General features: G+C 34.3%; 1 protein-coding gene across 1 annotated transcript; it reads right to left on the bottom strand.

Moving 5' to 3' along the window:
* Window positions 1-14,623: 14,623 nt before the first annotated feature.
* LOC117911972 (WAT1-related protein At1g68170-like) lies at window positions 14,624-17,406 on the bottom strand. Its single transcript, XM_034826371.1, has 7 exons — window positions 17,198-17,406; window positions 17,040-17,102; window positions 16,819-16,935; window positions 16,359-16,605; window positions 15,814-15,969; window positions 14,923-15,074; window positions 14,624-14,840 (listed from the first exon to the last, which is right to left on the bottom strand). Exons 1-7 carry the CDS (start codon window positions 17,392-17,394, stop codon window positions 14,750-14,752), a joined length of 1,023 nt encoding a protein of 340 aa, XP_034682262.1. The 5' UTR covers window positions 17,395-17,406; the 3' UTR covers window positions 14,624-14,749.
* Window positions 17,407-17,780: the final 374 nt, after the last annotated feature.

Raw genomic sequence — 17,780 nt, 5'->3', positions numbered from 1 at the left:
ACAAAAAAAAAAAAAAAAATAGAAACTTCTAATAACAAAAATATAAAAATCTTGTAGGACGCAACTACTTAAATATAGAAACTAAATTAATCACTCTAAAAATACATTCTAATTGACTTTTAGAATCCAAATGAAATTCCAATTTTTGAAAACTTTCTAAACTCAGGTTTATTTTCCAACTTTAAGAATATACAACATAATTCACCTTTGAAGTTCTCTATTTGAAATTTCTTGTGATTTTGCAATTGTGCCGCAATATTGAACCTACAAAAGCATACATTGTTTTCCAGATCCCAAAGCCAAAAGCCAATTTCCATGTGGACAGTGAGTAGTAAATGGTACATACTAGTGATATAACCTAAATAACATGTGTGTGCTGATTCCACTCTAAGAAAGAACTCAATTTATTGAGGCTTGAAAATAATGGTTTTCAACGTTTATATCAAACTAAAGACTACCAGATTCATTTGCTGATAAAAAAAAATATAGGTGTCTTTATATGCCCTAGACTTATTGATAATTCGTTCACATTTATCTAAGCACCTCTGACCCCTCTTGAAATAAATATTTCAAACCAATAGTTTTATCAATACGTTCATGAGTATACTGTAATCCTTAGGATGTGATAAAGACCATCAAGAGTGATGGAACAGAACTAATTATGATGTATAATCATTGTATTTCTTTTGCCCTCTTCACTATGTACTTTTGGTCTAAATACTTTCCCAATAATGTTCCTTTAGGTTACGTCATCCATACATAAAACTTGTGTCTCATAATGTACTAAAATATCGCATAGGTAAAATATAGGATTAAATGTGATGATAGACAAGAATTCACATAGTAAGGAAGTATTATTTGTTTACGTACCTTCTTATCAGATCGTCAAGCACATCTAGTATCAAAAAAATCTTATGATATACTTTGATGTCATGAGCTTTATATGTGTCTAGATCCAACACCATATAAATTTTAGTCTAATTGCTTCAAGCTTCTAACTTGTGTAAGATTGGAGTGTGTGTCATGGTGAAACCCAAAGATAATTGACTTGATGGAATTTGAACTAAAGTTAAGATTGTTGGAAGATATCTTAAATTCATATTTAGTATATATTCTTTTTAGTGAAGAATATTGTATAGAATTTTTTCTATGTTAATAAGTTTTTGTAATACTAGAGATTAAAATATGTTTATTAATATTCCAAGTCATGAGAGATCAAAAGTTACAAGATCAAGATAGACATATAAAGCCTATATTAAGTAGATAGAAATGTAAAGAATAGTGAAAACACCTAATAGAATGAGAGCTTGTCATTTAAGGTTTAGAAATTTGAAGTACAAAAACATGAAATTGTTTCAAGAAGCATGAGTTGTATCTATTTTACCGTTCTTGTATAATTTCTTTATAGTATAGTGAATTGATGATCTTTCATTCATAGATATATTTATAATTGATCCTATAACTTGTTGAAAAGCATCTCAAATTTCTAATTGGTATATATTCCTTTTTTATAACAAATATTGTATCAAATATTTCATAAATTGATATATTAATTATAATATTTGATGATTTTCTTATAGAATAAGAAAAGTTATTAAAAATCTTTATAAATATTTTAAATTGTGAGGAAAAAAAACATTATAAGATGAAGATAAATTTGTAAAGACTATACGTTTAAGAGTTTAATATTGTATCTTTTTTTCTCCCTTGTCATATTTTCTATGGTATTGTAGAGTAATTTTCTTCCATCCATTGATGTAGACATAGTTGACAAAATCGCATTAAAATCTCATATATATTTAGGTATGGATTATTTAATCTTTGTGTTCTTTTTTTAATATGTTAGTATTAAAGCTTATGTTTTTACAACCATAGGTACCAAAGTTGGTGGTTCAAGGTGTGTATACAAGAAATGGGAACACATAAGAGATTTTATTGTATATAATTTTTCATCCTATTTTCATTTACTCTCATTTGTGGATGTAGGTATGGTTGATCGAATCGCATTAAAACGTCATGTATCTTTATGTATGAATTATTTTATTTTTATTTTCTTTTTTCTAATATGTTCACACTAAATCTTTTGTTTACGCAAAGTGTATGAGAGTTTCCGCTGGTATACCTTACCTTTACCCGTAAATGATTTCATGATCAATAGATTATTGTATCAACTTATGGTGTCATAACTTCTGGTGCACAATTGAGAGATTTCTAAAAGTGGCCTACGCAGTAGTGGAGTACAGTACGAAAGAGGAACCCATTGAAGTTGAGCAATTGTAGACGTTCTTGAGGTCTGAAAAGGCACTTTGGGCGTCTAAAAGTTTCCTCCAAACCCCACCTTGGTTTAGATGAGCTTGACTTGCCAATTGTATTACGGGAACCTTGCCCATCAGCCCATTGGCTGGCCTCATGCATACTAGTGGAGGAACTAGCTAGATTAATGCATGATTAGGAAGTTTCACTGGTCGTGGATTGGCTTAGTGGATGATAGCTTTTAATTTTGTGCTTTTTAACACGCGTAAAGAAAAAGCCGCCCTGTGCCATGAATATAATTTTTAAAAATATCAATTATTTGAAGATAGGAAGACGATGGAAAAAGTTAATATTAGGTCACTAGCATCATATACCCATATGCTAATGGACAAAATTCATGAGGAAGTTCCATCACTAATTGCTTTCCTTACTGAGAAGAGACATGGGCAGTAGGGCGCGTCTAATATGCCAAAAACTACAAACTTTAGTTACGAAGCGCCTCAGTATATTTTACATATGAAATAGAGTTATATTTTTCTGTGATAAGTATTTTTTTTTCGGCTACTGCTGGAACCCAAAAGTTTGCCTTTCCAATAGTGTACTATGTAAAATTTGATCATTGTGCTTCAATTAGGGCACTTGCATTAAGGGAAAGATAACCCAAAAGATAAGAATTAATTTTCACTAAATACAATTTACAGATGATTGGACAAATCAAGAAATGAAGATAACTTAAATATGATATATCCAATTAATCAGAGCTCTAACATGTTGATTTCTTAATTTTTTTTCTTGAAAGCTTAAACTCATTGGATGAGGGATATGTTAGAACATAATGTAAATATATTGTAGGCCAAAATCCGAAGAGCTTAAGTTTTTAAGTGAAACCGAACTTTTTTCTCAAACTTTTTGAAATTCAAATTAATTTTACAAGGCTGGAGTTTACAACTAATTAAATAGATTGCTAGAGAATAGCTAACAATTCTGCTGCCTAAAAACTAGGAGACTTATTCAAACTCAGATAACAACCTGACTCCTAAAAATGATTATAAAAAAAAATAAAAAAAATAAATTTAAATTCTAAACAATAATCTTAAAAAACAACAACTAACTCCTAGACTCTAATAGAATTCTATTTATTATTCAAATGAAATAACAATATTTGAATAGCAGAAAATATCTTCTAGATTTCCTACACTCCCTCTCAAGGGTGCATAAATGTTTGTCATGCCCAACTTGTCTATGTTTGTCTTAAAGTTGACTTTCGACAATCCTTTGGTAAAGACATTAGCTACTTGGCTTTTGGTTGGACGTAAGTCATGCAAATCTCTCCTTGCTCAATCTTCTCTTTAATGAAGTGACGATCAACCTCGACATGCTTTGTTCTATCATGGTGAACTAGATTATGCAAGATGCTAACCATGGTCTTGTTATCACAGTACATCATAGCTGGACCTTTCGTAGTGATCTTCAATTCTTTCAAAACCCTTTTAATCCACAAGATTTCACACATTCCATGAGCTACTGTTCTGAATTTTGCCTCTATGCTACTCCTTGCCACCACATTTTGCTTTTTACTCTTCCAAGTGACTAAAAATTTCCCCAAACAAATGAACAATATCCAGATGTGGATTGCCTATCTTCTACGAAACTAGTCAAGTTCGTATCTATATATGCTTCGATTCTTCTTTCATTATTCTTCCCAAAGTAAATTCCATTTCTAGGAGTTCCTTTTAAGTACTTTAGAATTCTATATGCAACCTCTAAGTGAGCTTCATGAGGTGAATGCATATATTGACTAACAATACAAATGGAAAGAGCAATATCAAGTCATGTGTGTGAACGATATGTTAACTTCCCTACCAATCGTTGGAAGCTTTCCTTATCGATTGGATCTCCTTTGTCTATCACTCCTAGCTTCTGATTTGAGTCCATTGGGGTTTCACAAGGTTTACATCCAAGCATTCTAGTCTCCTTCAATAGGTCAAGCGCGTACTTCTTTTGTGACATCAAAATGCCATTGTTATTTCTAGCAACTTCATTCCCAAAAAATACCTCAAGGATCAGAGATATTTGACTTTCTTTTGCAAGAATCTTCTTTAGTGCCTCCATTTAAGCTACATCATCACCTATTAGAATCATGTCATCTACACACACTATCAGAATTGTTACATTTCCATCTTTTGATTTAAGTGTTTGTAGAACACTATGTGATTCGATTGGCTTTGCAAGAAGGTACATCGTTTTAGAACTTTGGAAAGTCTATCAAATCACCCTCTAGGAGACTAATTAAGACTAAGCAGTCTGTAGAGAGCCTTCTTAAACCTGCACACTTGGTTTGCATTTTTTCCTTTGAAACCAGAGGCAGATCCATATACGCTTCTTCCTCTAAATCCCCATTTAAGAATTTATTTTTAATGTCTAGCTACTGCAATGACCAATCCAAATTGGCTACTAATGAGAAAAAAATGAAGATAGTGTTCAACTTTGTGACAAGTGCAAAGGTCTCCAAGGAGTCTATGCCATAGGTTGGAGTGAAACCTTTTGCCATGAGACGTGCCTTATATAGATCAATCGAACCATCAGACTTATACTTGATTGCAAACACCTATCTACACCCCACATACCTCTTTTCACTCAGCAAATCTTCTAGTTCCCATGTTCCATTTTGATTCAAAGCTCATGTTTGTCCAAAGACAACATTCTTCCATTCTAGGATTGTCACAACCTCTTGCATATTCTTTAGAACACTATCATAGGAAATGTGAGAAGTAAAAACATGAAATGAAGGCAACAATCAGTGAAGTGAAACAAAATCGAAAATAGGATGGGAAGCACAACTTCTAACTCCTTTTCGAAGTGCAATCGGAAGATTCAAATCACTAGTTTTTTTAAAATCAAATTTACCTAGGTTTGAGACAGCCAACGGTTCCGTTGTTTGAAGTGTCAGAAGTGTGAGGGCATCTACTTCTTCAAGTTTATGCCTCTTAGAGTAGGCACGAAGCTCGATTGATTGTTGAGGTTTGTGTTGCTTCCGTTGGTGATTCGTTATTTCCCACTGAGATGGGATGTGTTGGAATTGTCAGAAATTGCTCATATATTTTTCCATATGTTTCTTTACAGAGACGAGTATGGTTATATATCAATACAAAGAGATAAAATAGAAGCTAAATTAGGCTATACACAAATTATGCCTATTATAATAGTTGACCCTTAACAGAAGGGATTCTAACAAATCTGGCTACAATTTTTTCAATCATTGATAGCTCACACCAACACTCCCTCTCAAGTTGATGCATATATATCTTTCATGTGCAACTTGTCAAGTGAGTTGTAGAAGACTTTGCCGGAAATAGCCTTTGTAAGAATGTCTGCCAATTGATCTTCAGACTGAACAAATGGAAATCGAATTACCTTTTCCTTGAGATTCTGGTTGATGACATTTCTATCTATTTCCACATGTTTAGTATGGTCATGTTGGACTGGATTATGGGCAATATCAATGGCTGCTTTGTTGTCACAAAATAGGTCCATCTTGGAACTAGGAGCAAAGCCAATCTCAGTTAGCAACCTTTTAAGCCAAATGAGTTCATAGATGGCCTTGACCATTCCTCTGAACTCAGCTTCAGCACTAGACAATGCCACCACTTTTTGCTTCTTGCTTCTCCATGTAACAAGATTTCCTCCTATGAAAGAAAAGTAGTCTGATGTGGATTTCCTATCAAAAATATTTCCAGCCCAATCTGCATCTGTATAACCCTCAATGTTTAGATGATTATTTTTTGAGAACATAAGCCCTTTTCCAAGAGAGGACTTTAGGTAGCGAAGAATCCAAATTATTTCATCCATATGATCTTTACTAGGACAATGCATAAATTGACTCACTATGCTTACAACATAGGCTATATCTGGGTGAGTATGAGATAAATAAATTAGCTTACCCACTAATCTTTGATATCTCTCTTTATTTGTTGGCACATGATCTGAATACTCTCCAAGTTTATGATTCTGAACAATTGGGGTCTCAACTGGTTTACAATCTAATAGTCCCACTTCAGACAACAAATCTAACACATATTTCCTTTGAGAAAGAAATACACCTTGCTTCGATCTGGTTACCTCAATTCCCAAAAAATATTTGAGTCCTTCGAGGTTCTTCATTTCAAATTCACTTGCCAGTTGCCCTTGAAGTCTAGAGATCTCTTCGATGTCATCTTCTGTAATGATCATGTCATCTACATATATAATTAGAGTTGTTACCTTTCCTAGTCGGTGTGTCAAGAATAGAGCATGATCTAAATTGCTTTGGGTAAAACCATACTTTCTCATAGCCAAGCTAAACCGACCAAACCATGCACGGGGTGATTGTTTTAGTCCGTACAGTGCCTTTTGTAACTTACACACAACCTCGGTCTTTGAAGATGTCATGTATCCTGGTGGAATATCCATGTAAACTTCCTCCTTTAGATCACCATGAAGAAATGCATTCTTTACGTCAAACTGATGTAACGGCCAGTTCAAATTTGCTACAAGAGATAACAAAACTCTGACCGTTTTTAGCTATGCCATATTTTTGTGTATATCCATTTGCCACAAGTCTTGCCTTGTATCATTCAATGGGTCCATCTACCTTGTGTTTAATGGAGAAAACCCATATCTGCACCCTCACGGTCTTCTTTTCTTTTGGTAATGGAACAAGAGCCCATGTTTCACTTTTCTCCAGAGCTTCTATTTTTGCTTTTATGGCTTGAGACCACTTTGGATTTGATAAGGCTTCTTGTACTGTGCTGGGAACATGGTATGAGGATAGCCTATGCACAAACTCCTTGATTGGTTTTGGTAATCCCTGAGTAAACACATAATTAGCAATCGGGATCTTGATCTTCTTTCCTCAAAATCTGGAGAATACCAATGTGGAGGCTTGCCACAATTGTGTCTGAAAGGTAAAGTATAACCAACAAAATTATCCAAGTCATTCATAGGTGTGATGGGAGAGCTTACCTCGGGAGTATTCTTAGGAGAAGGGGCTTCGGGTACTGAGGAGTGGGGTTCTTCATTTTCAGGTTCAAATGACTCGGATGCAGCTTTCTGAATGATATCAGGATTATCTCTCCTTTCTTCACTAACCACTGCCTCATTTCCATCACTCATCTGTACCGGGTTGTCTTCAAAGCCTTGCCAAGTCCACCAATTCAGCTCTTCATCTCGTTTCCCCCCTTGAAGAGATGAAGTGGATACCGATGAAGAGAATAAAGTTTCTGATTCTAAGAAAGTAACATCTATAGTGACGTAGGTGCGCTTGGTGGTAGGGTGGTAGCAACAATATCCCTTTTGGTGTGGAGCATAACCCACAAAGATACACCAAACAACACACGGATCAAGCTTGGTTCATTGATTTTTATGGAGATGGACGAAAGCGACACAACCAAAGATTCGTGGTGGAAGTAGCAAGAGAGTAGGCAAGGAAACATGTTTAGAAAGAACCTACGATGGGGTCTTGAACTGCAACACTTTTGAAGGCATACGGTTTAATAGATATACTGTCGTGGCAATAGCATCATCCCAATATCTACTTAGCACATGTGCCCCAAGCAAAAGAGCACGAGTTGTCTCTAGGATAAGCCGGTTCTTCCTTTCGGCAACCCCATTTTGTTGGGGTGTTTGAGCACATGACGTTTCATGAAGGAGGTCATGGGTCGCAAAGTAATCTTGAAATTTCTTATTGACATATTCATCACCATTGTCAGAGCGAAGGATCTGAATTTTAGCTGAAAATTGAGTTTGAATCATTGTATGAAAAGATTGAAACACACTAAACACATCATCCTTATGTATCAACAGATATAGCCAAGTCATACAAGTACAATCATCGATAAATGTCACAAACCAGCGAATGCCAAAAGAGGTGGTAGTTGGAGAGGGTCCCCAAACATTTGAATGAATTAAAGCAAAAGGAATATCACTTTTATTCAAACTTGTGGAATAAGAAACACGGTGACTTTTGGATAGAATGCAAGTATCACATTTAAAGTCAGAGTAAGGTGATTTGGAAAATAAATCTGGAAACAAGTATTTCATATAGCTAAATGACGGATGCCCCAAGCGTCGATGCCATAGCCAAATCTGTCTCTCCTTAATGCTTGCATGGTGCATATGATGAGCCTGACCAAAGCTGAAGTCATCCATATAATATAACCCCCTCCCTTTCTTAGTACCATGCCCAATGATCTCCTTGGTGAGAATATCCTGAAGAAGACAAAAGGTAGGATACATTAGTGTAACACAATTTAGTTCCTCAGTAACTTGTCCTACAGACATCAATTTATTTGAGAGGGATGGAACTAATAAAGTATTAGATAAAAAAAGAGATGGTGATACGGCAACAATTCCAGCCCTTGTAACTGGATATGTAACCCCATTAGCATTCGCAATATCAATTCGCCTTGGTTAGGTAACTTCAATAAAATCATCTAAATTGAATGTCATATGATCCGTGGCCCCAAAATCAATTATCCAGCCATTGTCACCATTCTGGATAGAACTTAGTAGAGCATAACCATAGTTACCTTGATCATTGAGATGAGTTTCATCACTTGAAGACTCTATTTGTGAGGTAAAAAATAACTAAGGTGCTGCAGTTACCAGGGCAGCCCGACCAAGCCCTTCATTAGAGGCAACATCACGATTTTTCTAGGCCTTGTACTCATTCCACCAATCTGGGTACCCATGTAACTTGAAACAAGTTTCACAGGTATGTTTCATGCTCTCACAATGAGTACAACCTCCTCATTCTGATTGGGTTTTGGCTTTGACGTTGGTATTCAGTTTTCCACCACCTATAGAGCCATTTTTGGATAACTGCAGAGAGGGTGGTTTTTGTTGTCCTATCTTTACTCATTTTGATGCCATAACAGCTCCAGTCGTGTCTGTACCTATGAGCATCACGGCCTGCTGGATCTCCTCTCGTCGAACATGAGCATAGGCCTGTTTTATGGTAGGAAAAGGACGTATCTGTAGCACATCACTTCGAATCTTGTCCAATCGATCATCCAATCCATCAAGAAAGATATAGATTCTGTCTTCTTGTAGGATTGTATTATATTTTTGTATATTAGTGGCACAATTCATCGGGTTAGGACGCCAAAAATCAATTTCTCTCCACAAGCCTTGAAGATCATTGTAATATTTTTCAATGGATCCTCCGGCTTGTCTCATTTTAGTCACCCGTCTTTTTAAATCATATACTTGTGAAGTATCAGTTCCATCAAAGTAAGTAGTAGCAACAAAATCCCATACCATTTTTGCAATTGGGAAGCGAATGAAATTACTGATCAAGGTCGGGTCCATAGAATTGATCAGCCACCCTTTGACAATTGCATTCTCAGTTCGCCATCGTCGGAAAGTCGGATCTGTAGGTTCAGGTTGTAGGAAATCACCATTGATATATCCCAATTTGTCTTTGCCTGAGATATACATCTCAACAACTTGAGACCAGAGGGCATAGTTGGTGCCATCCAACTTAATGTCGATTTGTGCAGCGGAAGTATCATAGGTTGGTAGGTAGGTTTGAGTTTGATTTTTGGTCAAGACTTCAGTCATTCTTGCCATCAAATCTTCTAGGATAGAATATGTGGAGTTGCCGCCAGTTTGTACCACATCATTTGGGTTCACCATGGCTGCAAATTAGTGTTTAGGGTTTGGTTTGGTTGTAGAGCAAGTCCTAGGATTAAGCTCTAATACCATGTCAGAAATTACTCATATATTTTTCCATATGTTTCTGTACAGAGATGAGTATGGTTATATATCAATACAACGAGAAAAAATAGAAGCTAAATTAGGCTATACACAAATTACGCCTATTATAATAGTTGACCCTTAACAAAAGGGATTCTAACAAATCTGGCTACAATTTTTACAATCACTGACAACTCACGCCAACAGTAACTATTGGCAAGGATGGTAGTTGTAGTTGTATACTAATGGGCAGAACTAGTGGTTGAGTGGACAGAACTAGTGGCTGAACAAAATTGGGCATTTGTGGGTTTTTTTCTAGAGTTTCTGGTAGAACTGAAATGGGTAGAATTGGTGGCTGAACAAAACTAGGCATTTGTGGGTTATTTTTTGGAGTTTCTAGCATAACTAAAATGGGCAGAACCGGAAATGGTGGTGTTGTTTGATCCTCATTTTCATTCTTTCACTGAAGCGAAGATTGGGTGAAATATGGATGGTTTTCAAAAAAAGGTTACATCCATGGGCACATAAAATTTATGAGAAACAGGATCATAACACTTGTAACCACATTGTGAAGGAGCATACCCAAGAAAAATACATGTATGAGCACAAGGTTCTAATTTACTTTTATGGGGTTCATGAGCATGTACAAACACTATGCATTTGAAGATTTTCAAAGGAAGATTTGTGCAAAGTCCTGATTCAGGAAAAGACTCAAGAAAAACATTTATTGGGATTTTGAAATTTAAAACTTTGGAAAACATTCCATTTATAAGTTGAGAAGCTGTAAGAATGGCATCAACCCAAAAAATTTTCTTTACTCCCGAACATCAATGATTGAGCTACTTTTAATAGATGTCTATCTTTCCATTCAACAATCCCATTTTGTTGTGGAGTATTGACACAAGTGCTTTGACGGACAATCCATTTTTCAAGGAAAAAATCTCTAAGGATAGTATTAAAATATTCTGTCATTATCAATTTGAAATACATTCACAGAGGTTTGAAATTGGTTTTGAATCATAAAGTAAATTCTTTTAAGGATTTGGGCAGCTTCAAATTTCTCTTTTAATAAATGAACCTAACAAGCTTTGGAGTAATCATCAACAAAGGTTATGAACAATGTTTTCAGAACCGGTCAAAGTTGTTGCCTCTTATCACACCAGTCATGGTTGTCTTAGCCATCATTAGACATTACTCAAGTCAAGTATCCAAGCTCTGATTCCATGAAACCGAACTAGTTTCTCAACTTTTTGAAATTCAAATTAATTACAAGGTTGGAGATTACAACTAATTAAATAGATAGCTAGAGAATAATTAACAATCTTTCTGCTTAGAAACTAGGAGACTAATTCAAAGTCAGCTAAAAACCTTACTCCTAAAAAACAGGATAAAAAATTTAAATTTAAACTCTAAATAATAATTTTTAAAAATAACAACTAACTCCTAGAAGTTGATATAATCAGATTTATTATTTAAACAAAACAACAAGATTTGAATAGAAAAAAATATCTCCCAGATTTCCCACATCAAGAAAATTGGATAGGATCCAAATTGCTTTTGAGGGTTTAGCATATATATCCCACTCTGTAAACACATTTTAAGCCCTTATACCAAGAAACCCTTAGGTTTGTACCCATATTCTTGACTCAAGCATTGTATTCAAGATTTGATGATGTTTTCTCTTCGTCATTGAAATTCTTGCATTATTTCCTAGCATTTGTGATTCACGATTCCAAGACTTTGTACCAATGGTAGAACCTCATAACACCATAGGAGTTAGTTTGAGAAATTTAGCATAATAGAAACAAGGCTAATGCATCAATTGATGAAGAATTGAATCATCCTAAGAGTAGGTTTTGTTTGAGAGGCCATATCTATTTGATTAATAACTTTGTGAGGAAGGTACGAACATGGTTATGTCACCATAGACAATAAATGCAGGATCAATGTGGAAAACAAAATCGATAGTAAGAAGACCTCAAATTTGAAGATCAAGGTTGAACTTTGAGGAATTCTCCCAGTTAAATCTAAAGGAGACACAAGTGACCTCAAATTTGAAGATCAAGGTTGAACTTTGAAGAATTCTCTTAGTTAAATCTAAAGGAGACACAAGTGGTCTCGCTTAAAACCCAAACAACTAGATAGTGAATCAAGAGAGTTCATTTTCTTCAAACAAGATCTTAAAAATAAAATGCATAAAAGAAGACAACTAAATTTGAAATTTAAACTTTATTTGAAACAACTTACAAACTTTGAATTTGAAGATTAAACTTACAAACTTTGAATTTGAAGATTACAAAGGAGAAACTTTGAAGAAAGGTTCTCAAAGCTAAACTCATTACAAGGCTTTGTTTTCACAATAGGGGGTTTTTTCTTTCTAAGGTTTTTGTTGAATGCTTTTACAGTCTTTCAAGGTTACTATTCTTCCTTCAATATCCTTTGGTCCTATTGTTTTGAAAGGAGAAGCAACTATTTCAGTGTTTTGAGTTGTTATTTTTATTTCTTCTAAAGGAGGATGATTTGAAATAACAGTTTTGTTTGATGTAGTTTTCCAAGTTTATCCTTTTTGAAACATATTGACTTCCCTAAATGGAAATTCAATATTGTTGTTTGAAGCATAGATTTCAAAGCACGTAAACATGGGAACATATATTCTATTCCTTTCCATGTATGTGTATCAATCATCTCTAAAGGTTTCTCTAGTTTGAGTTGTAAGGGCTTTAGAGAAAAAATCATTTTCTCTTTTGATCATGTTTTGAAAGTTTAACCTCTTTCCTTAGATAATCCTTATCTATTTCAAAAGGTTCTAGACTATCTATCATCAAGCATCATTTGAGAGTCTATTGGAGAAGTTGGAGATGACTCCTGGGTAACATACCTAGGTTAAGGAATGTTAGGAGTAAAGTCAACATCTTCTAATTTGACAGAAGCTTTTGTGGGTTTGTACTCAAAAAAGGGTCGAAGAGAAGAAGAAATTCTACTACTTGGAGTAGAAATTCTATTGTTTGATTCTTCTCTTTTGGAAAAATATAATCTAACATTTCCTTTATCATCTTGCATGATAGGATTCCTAAGGAATTTTTTCAGGAATCATGGTTGAGGAATGTTCCTCATTGGATTTGAATAGAAAGGTTTTCCCTTTTGGAGATGTTAGTTAACATTTTGCATTTACTGATGTGGTCATCGCCTGATAATATATCCTGTATACTATAAGGATATTCTTGGCTCTAGGGTCCATGTCATAACCCTTGGTTTGAACGTTTAGGTTTAAAGGTGAATAAACATATCATCTATACAATTTAGCTCTAAGTTTGGAAAATAATTGAAATAAACAAGGTCATGTGTCATGTTTGATTCCATAATTCCTAGCAATGAGTCATCAAAGTTGTTGTGTCTTACATCTCTGAGGCAAACACAAATTGGTTTGTTTAACCAAATTCGGGTTTAAGGTTTGACTGCTACTTGGATAATTTTAAAGGAGTCATTTCTTATGGGTTCTATATCTTTTGAACTAAGAAGTTCAATAGTTTCAGTTTTTAATCACAATACGGATATATCAATAGTTATATTTTACGAATATATAAAAAAATATCGATGAAAATTTTGACAAAAATTATAGTGAAATGAAAATCTATCGAAACTCATAAATGTTATAAAAATAAAAAAAAAATAAAAAAAACTTAAGAGAAAAATTATAAAAACAATAATACGTGTATTGAAATTATTATAATGAAGAAATTAATATATGTATAATAAATTTATAACCTTAAATCGATAAACTTGATAAATAATAATATGATGAATTTGAAACACATTAATATTAAGATGATAATATATTTAATTCGGATATAAAAGAAATGATATTTTTTTTAATTAAAAATATTTATAAATTTATATCTGGCTTATAAGAGGATACTTAATATATATATATATATAAAGGCAATCCCGCATTGGCAACACAAAAAACACGAACGCCTATTTATTAGACGAAGCGCGCGTAAAGCTACAGTTCTTTCGTACGCGGGTTGTCGGTTGGGCCTGGGCTCTGCACTTCCACAATAAGGTTTTGTTGGGCTCCTGCTACATGCATAACAAATGCAAGAAAAATAAGTGGGGAGATGTGATGAATCATGGTGGTTTCGGGTGGTCCTTTTCTTTTTTTCTTTTTCTTTTTTTTTGCTTTTTTCTTTTTATTTATAGGGGGGTGGGGGTTCAAGGTTAGGAAAGGAAAGTGTAATTGCTGTCCTAAATAATACCATTGGAGTAACCATGTCCAAATGAAATAAAACTGAATTCCTTCTTATAATTGAGGTTTTTTTTTTTTTTTTTTTTTTTTTGTGGTCTAAAAAGTTGTAGTTTTACATTTGCAAAGATTTTGGTTAAAATTTTGTAAGTGATTTTCTACATATGTTTCATGTCTCTTATTATAACTTGAGTTTATTTATTTATTTATTGAGTTTTTTGTTATTTGTGGTTAATTAAATTGATCTTGAATTAATGAGCAATTAAAAGAAATTGAAAAATATTAAAATTAGAGAAAAGAAGCTTGGGACTTCCCATTCAAAAAGACTTTCGAGTCTTTTTCCATTTAAACAATTTACCTTACAATTATGATATATGCTTGAATATTCACCGAATAAAGCATCAGCATTTCCTGTACGGATACTAATGTCCAACCAAGTCAATAACCAACATACATCACCACAAAACCATGCACCCTATCAAGCTATAGAGCCCTTATGAAGTAGCTGGAATCACCAAATTAATCTTCTACAGCAACAGTCTTCAGCTCCTTGCTTTTGCCCCATAACACCACGTATAAGCCGACAATGATGAACACGGCTCCTATTAGACTATTGCACATATACACCATGAATTAATACAAAAGCAGAGATAACATTTTTCTTTTAAGGTAAAATGGAGTAAGTATCAAACCTTCCCAAGTGTAGCTTCTCGTCTAGCATCAACGAACCAGCTAGGGCCACAATAATAAGCAATAAGGGGTGGAAAGAAGCTATAAATACTGCTCCCCTTCTCCGGGCAACCCAAGCCATTAGTGCAACCATCAACCCAGAGGCTACAACTCCCTGCAAAGCAAACTCCTAGTCAACTCTTAGAATTTTAATATAGTGTTGTATCTTCATTCCTAAAATTTTAAAAGATGACATCAATTTAACATAAATGATATGTAATATCTCATATTGAATAAGGGAGAAAGTTTTTAACACTATATAAGTTTAAACTCTTCTTACCTCTGTAAACACTTTTTAAAACCGTGAAGACCCTTTTGAGCTTAGAGCAGATAATAACTACACGATTGGGTGCAAGTTTTTATAAATGGTATCAAAGCCGATCTTCGATCTCGATGTAGGGATTTGTTTAGCCCCGCATGAGGTATTTGTTTGTTTGGCCTCGCAATCCCATGAGACACAATAAAGATATTGTGTCTACATGGGGGTGTTCATGATATCTCATATCGGATAGGAGAGGTGACTATATAAGTATGAGTTTCTCTTAACTCTGTAGATGTATTTTAAAGTCCTGAGGACCCCTTTAGGCCCAGAGCGAACAATATCTACAAGATTTGGTGCAGATTGTTACATGAGATTGCTTATTCTTGATCACCATGCATGTGAGCCTATCTCATATATACTATTTATTAGAAAAAAACCATTCTTCTAACTCCATCTCAAACTTTAAAAATAATGCAACATCTATAAACTGCTGTAGAGATAAGGTTAACAACAATATACTTTTAACATACGGATAGTGTTATCTTAGCAAGTCCTTCTTATAAATTCATGATATTTGAAGGAAGCATCTTACACCATAAACAACCGTGAGAAGTCTGACATTCCAACCAAGCTTCCATGCAGACCAATGCCTTTCAGTGCAAAGGGCATATACAACTGATTGGATGGATGCACAAAGAGACATAAGAGCAGTAGCAGAGTAAGGTGGATATTCCAAACTCAGCTTTGCCTGTCAGGATAAAAAAGACACAAGAAAAATTCAATATGAGTTAAAATATCCTAATAGAAGCAAGTAGCAACCGAATGTTACGTCCAAACAAATCCCATCTCTTTCATGGTTGGACAAGCCCAAGCGGTGATTGTAGACAAGTCTGTCTTTTTTTGGAAGCAAGAACAAAGCAAAGTGGCCTGTCATGAAGAAAAAATGGCTGGTACTTTGTGGGAATCCAACAAAATATGTAGTTAAGCGGTTGCAAAGTTTGCCAAAACGAACCTCCTCAGTCATTAAAGCGAGCACAGATTAGTTCTTCTGCTGAAGGAACTGTCTGAGTGTTTCAAGGTGAAGGTTTTGCAATAATTTAGTGTTTAAAATTTAAATTAATCTCAAGACAAGGTCACCTGAAGTATCATCCAGACTGCCATAGACACAGCACTAGCCACACCTAGAAATCCACCCAGTGCTTGATTTCTAGAAGACTGCTCTGTCATGTCATGATGATCTTGATGTAGCAAATTAATGTTTGTAGACCATAGCTTGATCTCTCTTCCCTTGTAAAAGGTGAGAACCATTGCACCAGCTACGCTCAATATAGTGCCCAACACCTTAGCTTTTCCTACATTTGTTTGAATTGACAAACTCTCCATCCTAAAAAGATAAGGCTTTATTTATCGGTAAGTAAAGAAAATTTGTATGTAAATGCAATATTTAATAAAATTAAAATCCTAATACCAAAAATTCAGAAAAAAAATAAAATTAAAAAGCATCAATGTGGGGTAAGTTAATTGATTGAAAAATGGAAAAGTACCTAAAGTTACATCAACATAAAAGAGTTTTATACATAAATTTTAATGATTATACCTTAATATAATAGCCATAACAAATGTCATAGCAGGGATAAGATTGGTCATTGCTGCTACAAATGTTGCAGATGTTAAAGCCAAACTCTCACCATATAAATTTTGGCTTAATGATCCTCTGAAAAGAGAAGTTAAATAATAAATTGTAATAATTATTGTCATACATCCCAAGTAGTAAAACAGAATAAAACAATACTCCAAGATGATTCTTTGAAGAACTACCCAAATATGCTTAAGAAGAAACCAAGAAAGAAAATCCTTTTTGTCAATTTGGGTCTACTATTCCTGTTAAGAAAAATAAATCCAAATATTTAGAAACATAATATGTATAGATCACCCAAAATGAAAACTATGAAATAAAAACAATAAAAGTTAATTACCATTCTCCTATTAGGGCGAGAGGAACCATTGAAACTGCAGCAAACAGCATTCGATAAGCTATCATGATCTTCACGATCATGCCATCTTTGGTAGCTAATTTGTAAAGAATATTTACTCCTCCAATTGCTATCTCAAACATTGCCATTGCCATGACCGGTTTCAGCCATTCCAACAGTTGCTCCAACTTCCCAACCATGAATACCTCCTCACCTGTTACGAGCTTAGATGGTTGGGATGTGTACCACTGAAACCAAATGATAGAGACAAAGGCAAAGTTAGAAAAAGGAGAGTAAAGGAGACAAGATGACATGGAAACCAAATGACATATATTTATAGGCAGAGGCAAAGTTAGGAAAAGGAGAGTAAAGGAGAGTGGGTGGCATGGGATATTTTAGAGAAAATTCGAAATTATCCGATTAGAGGTAATCAAAACCCAGATGCATTATGATTTGCTACATGCAGACGTCTCCAATTGCGTTAAGATAAGTGAAAATTTATGATTTGCTACGTAAAATAATATATATAATGTAAAATATGTACACTTACAATAATTCATGGTCTAACAAATAATAAAAAATATTT

The sequence above is a fragment of the Vitis riparia genome, chromosome 4 (assembly GCF_004353265.1).
Source record: "Vitis riparia cultivar Riparia Gloire de Montpellier isolate 1030 chromosome 4, EGFV_Vit.rip_1.0, whole genome shotgun sequence".
NCBI lineage: Eukaryota > Viridiplantae > Streptophyta > Magnoliopsida > Vitales > Vitaceae > Vitis > Vitis riparia.
Note: the sequence above shows the minus strand (reverse complement) of the source record. Positions and strands in the feature narration are given on the sequence as shown.

Bases quoted from the DNA above. Each gene is read 5' to 3' on its own strand.
- LOC117911972 (XM_034826371.1), bottom strand. From the start codon at position 17,394: ATGGTTGGGAAGTTGGAGCAACTGTTGGAATGGCTGAAACCGGTCATG. The intron at 16,936-17,039 runs GTAGTTCTTCAA...TTCTCTTTTCAG, and splicing joins TTCTTCTTAAGCATATTTGG to AGGATCATTAAGCCAAAATT. The intron at 14,841-14,922 runs GTTTGATACTTA...TATGTGCAATAG, and splicing joins GAGAAGCTACACTTGGGAAG to TCTAATAGGAGCCGTGTTCA.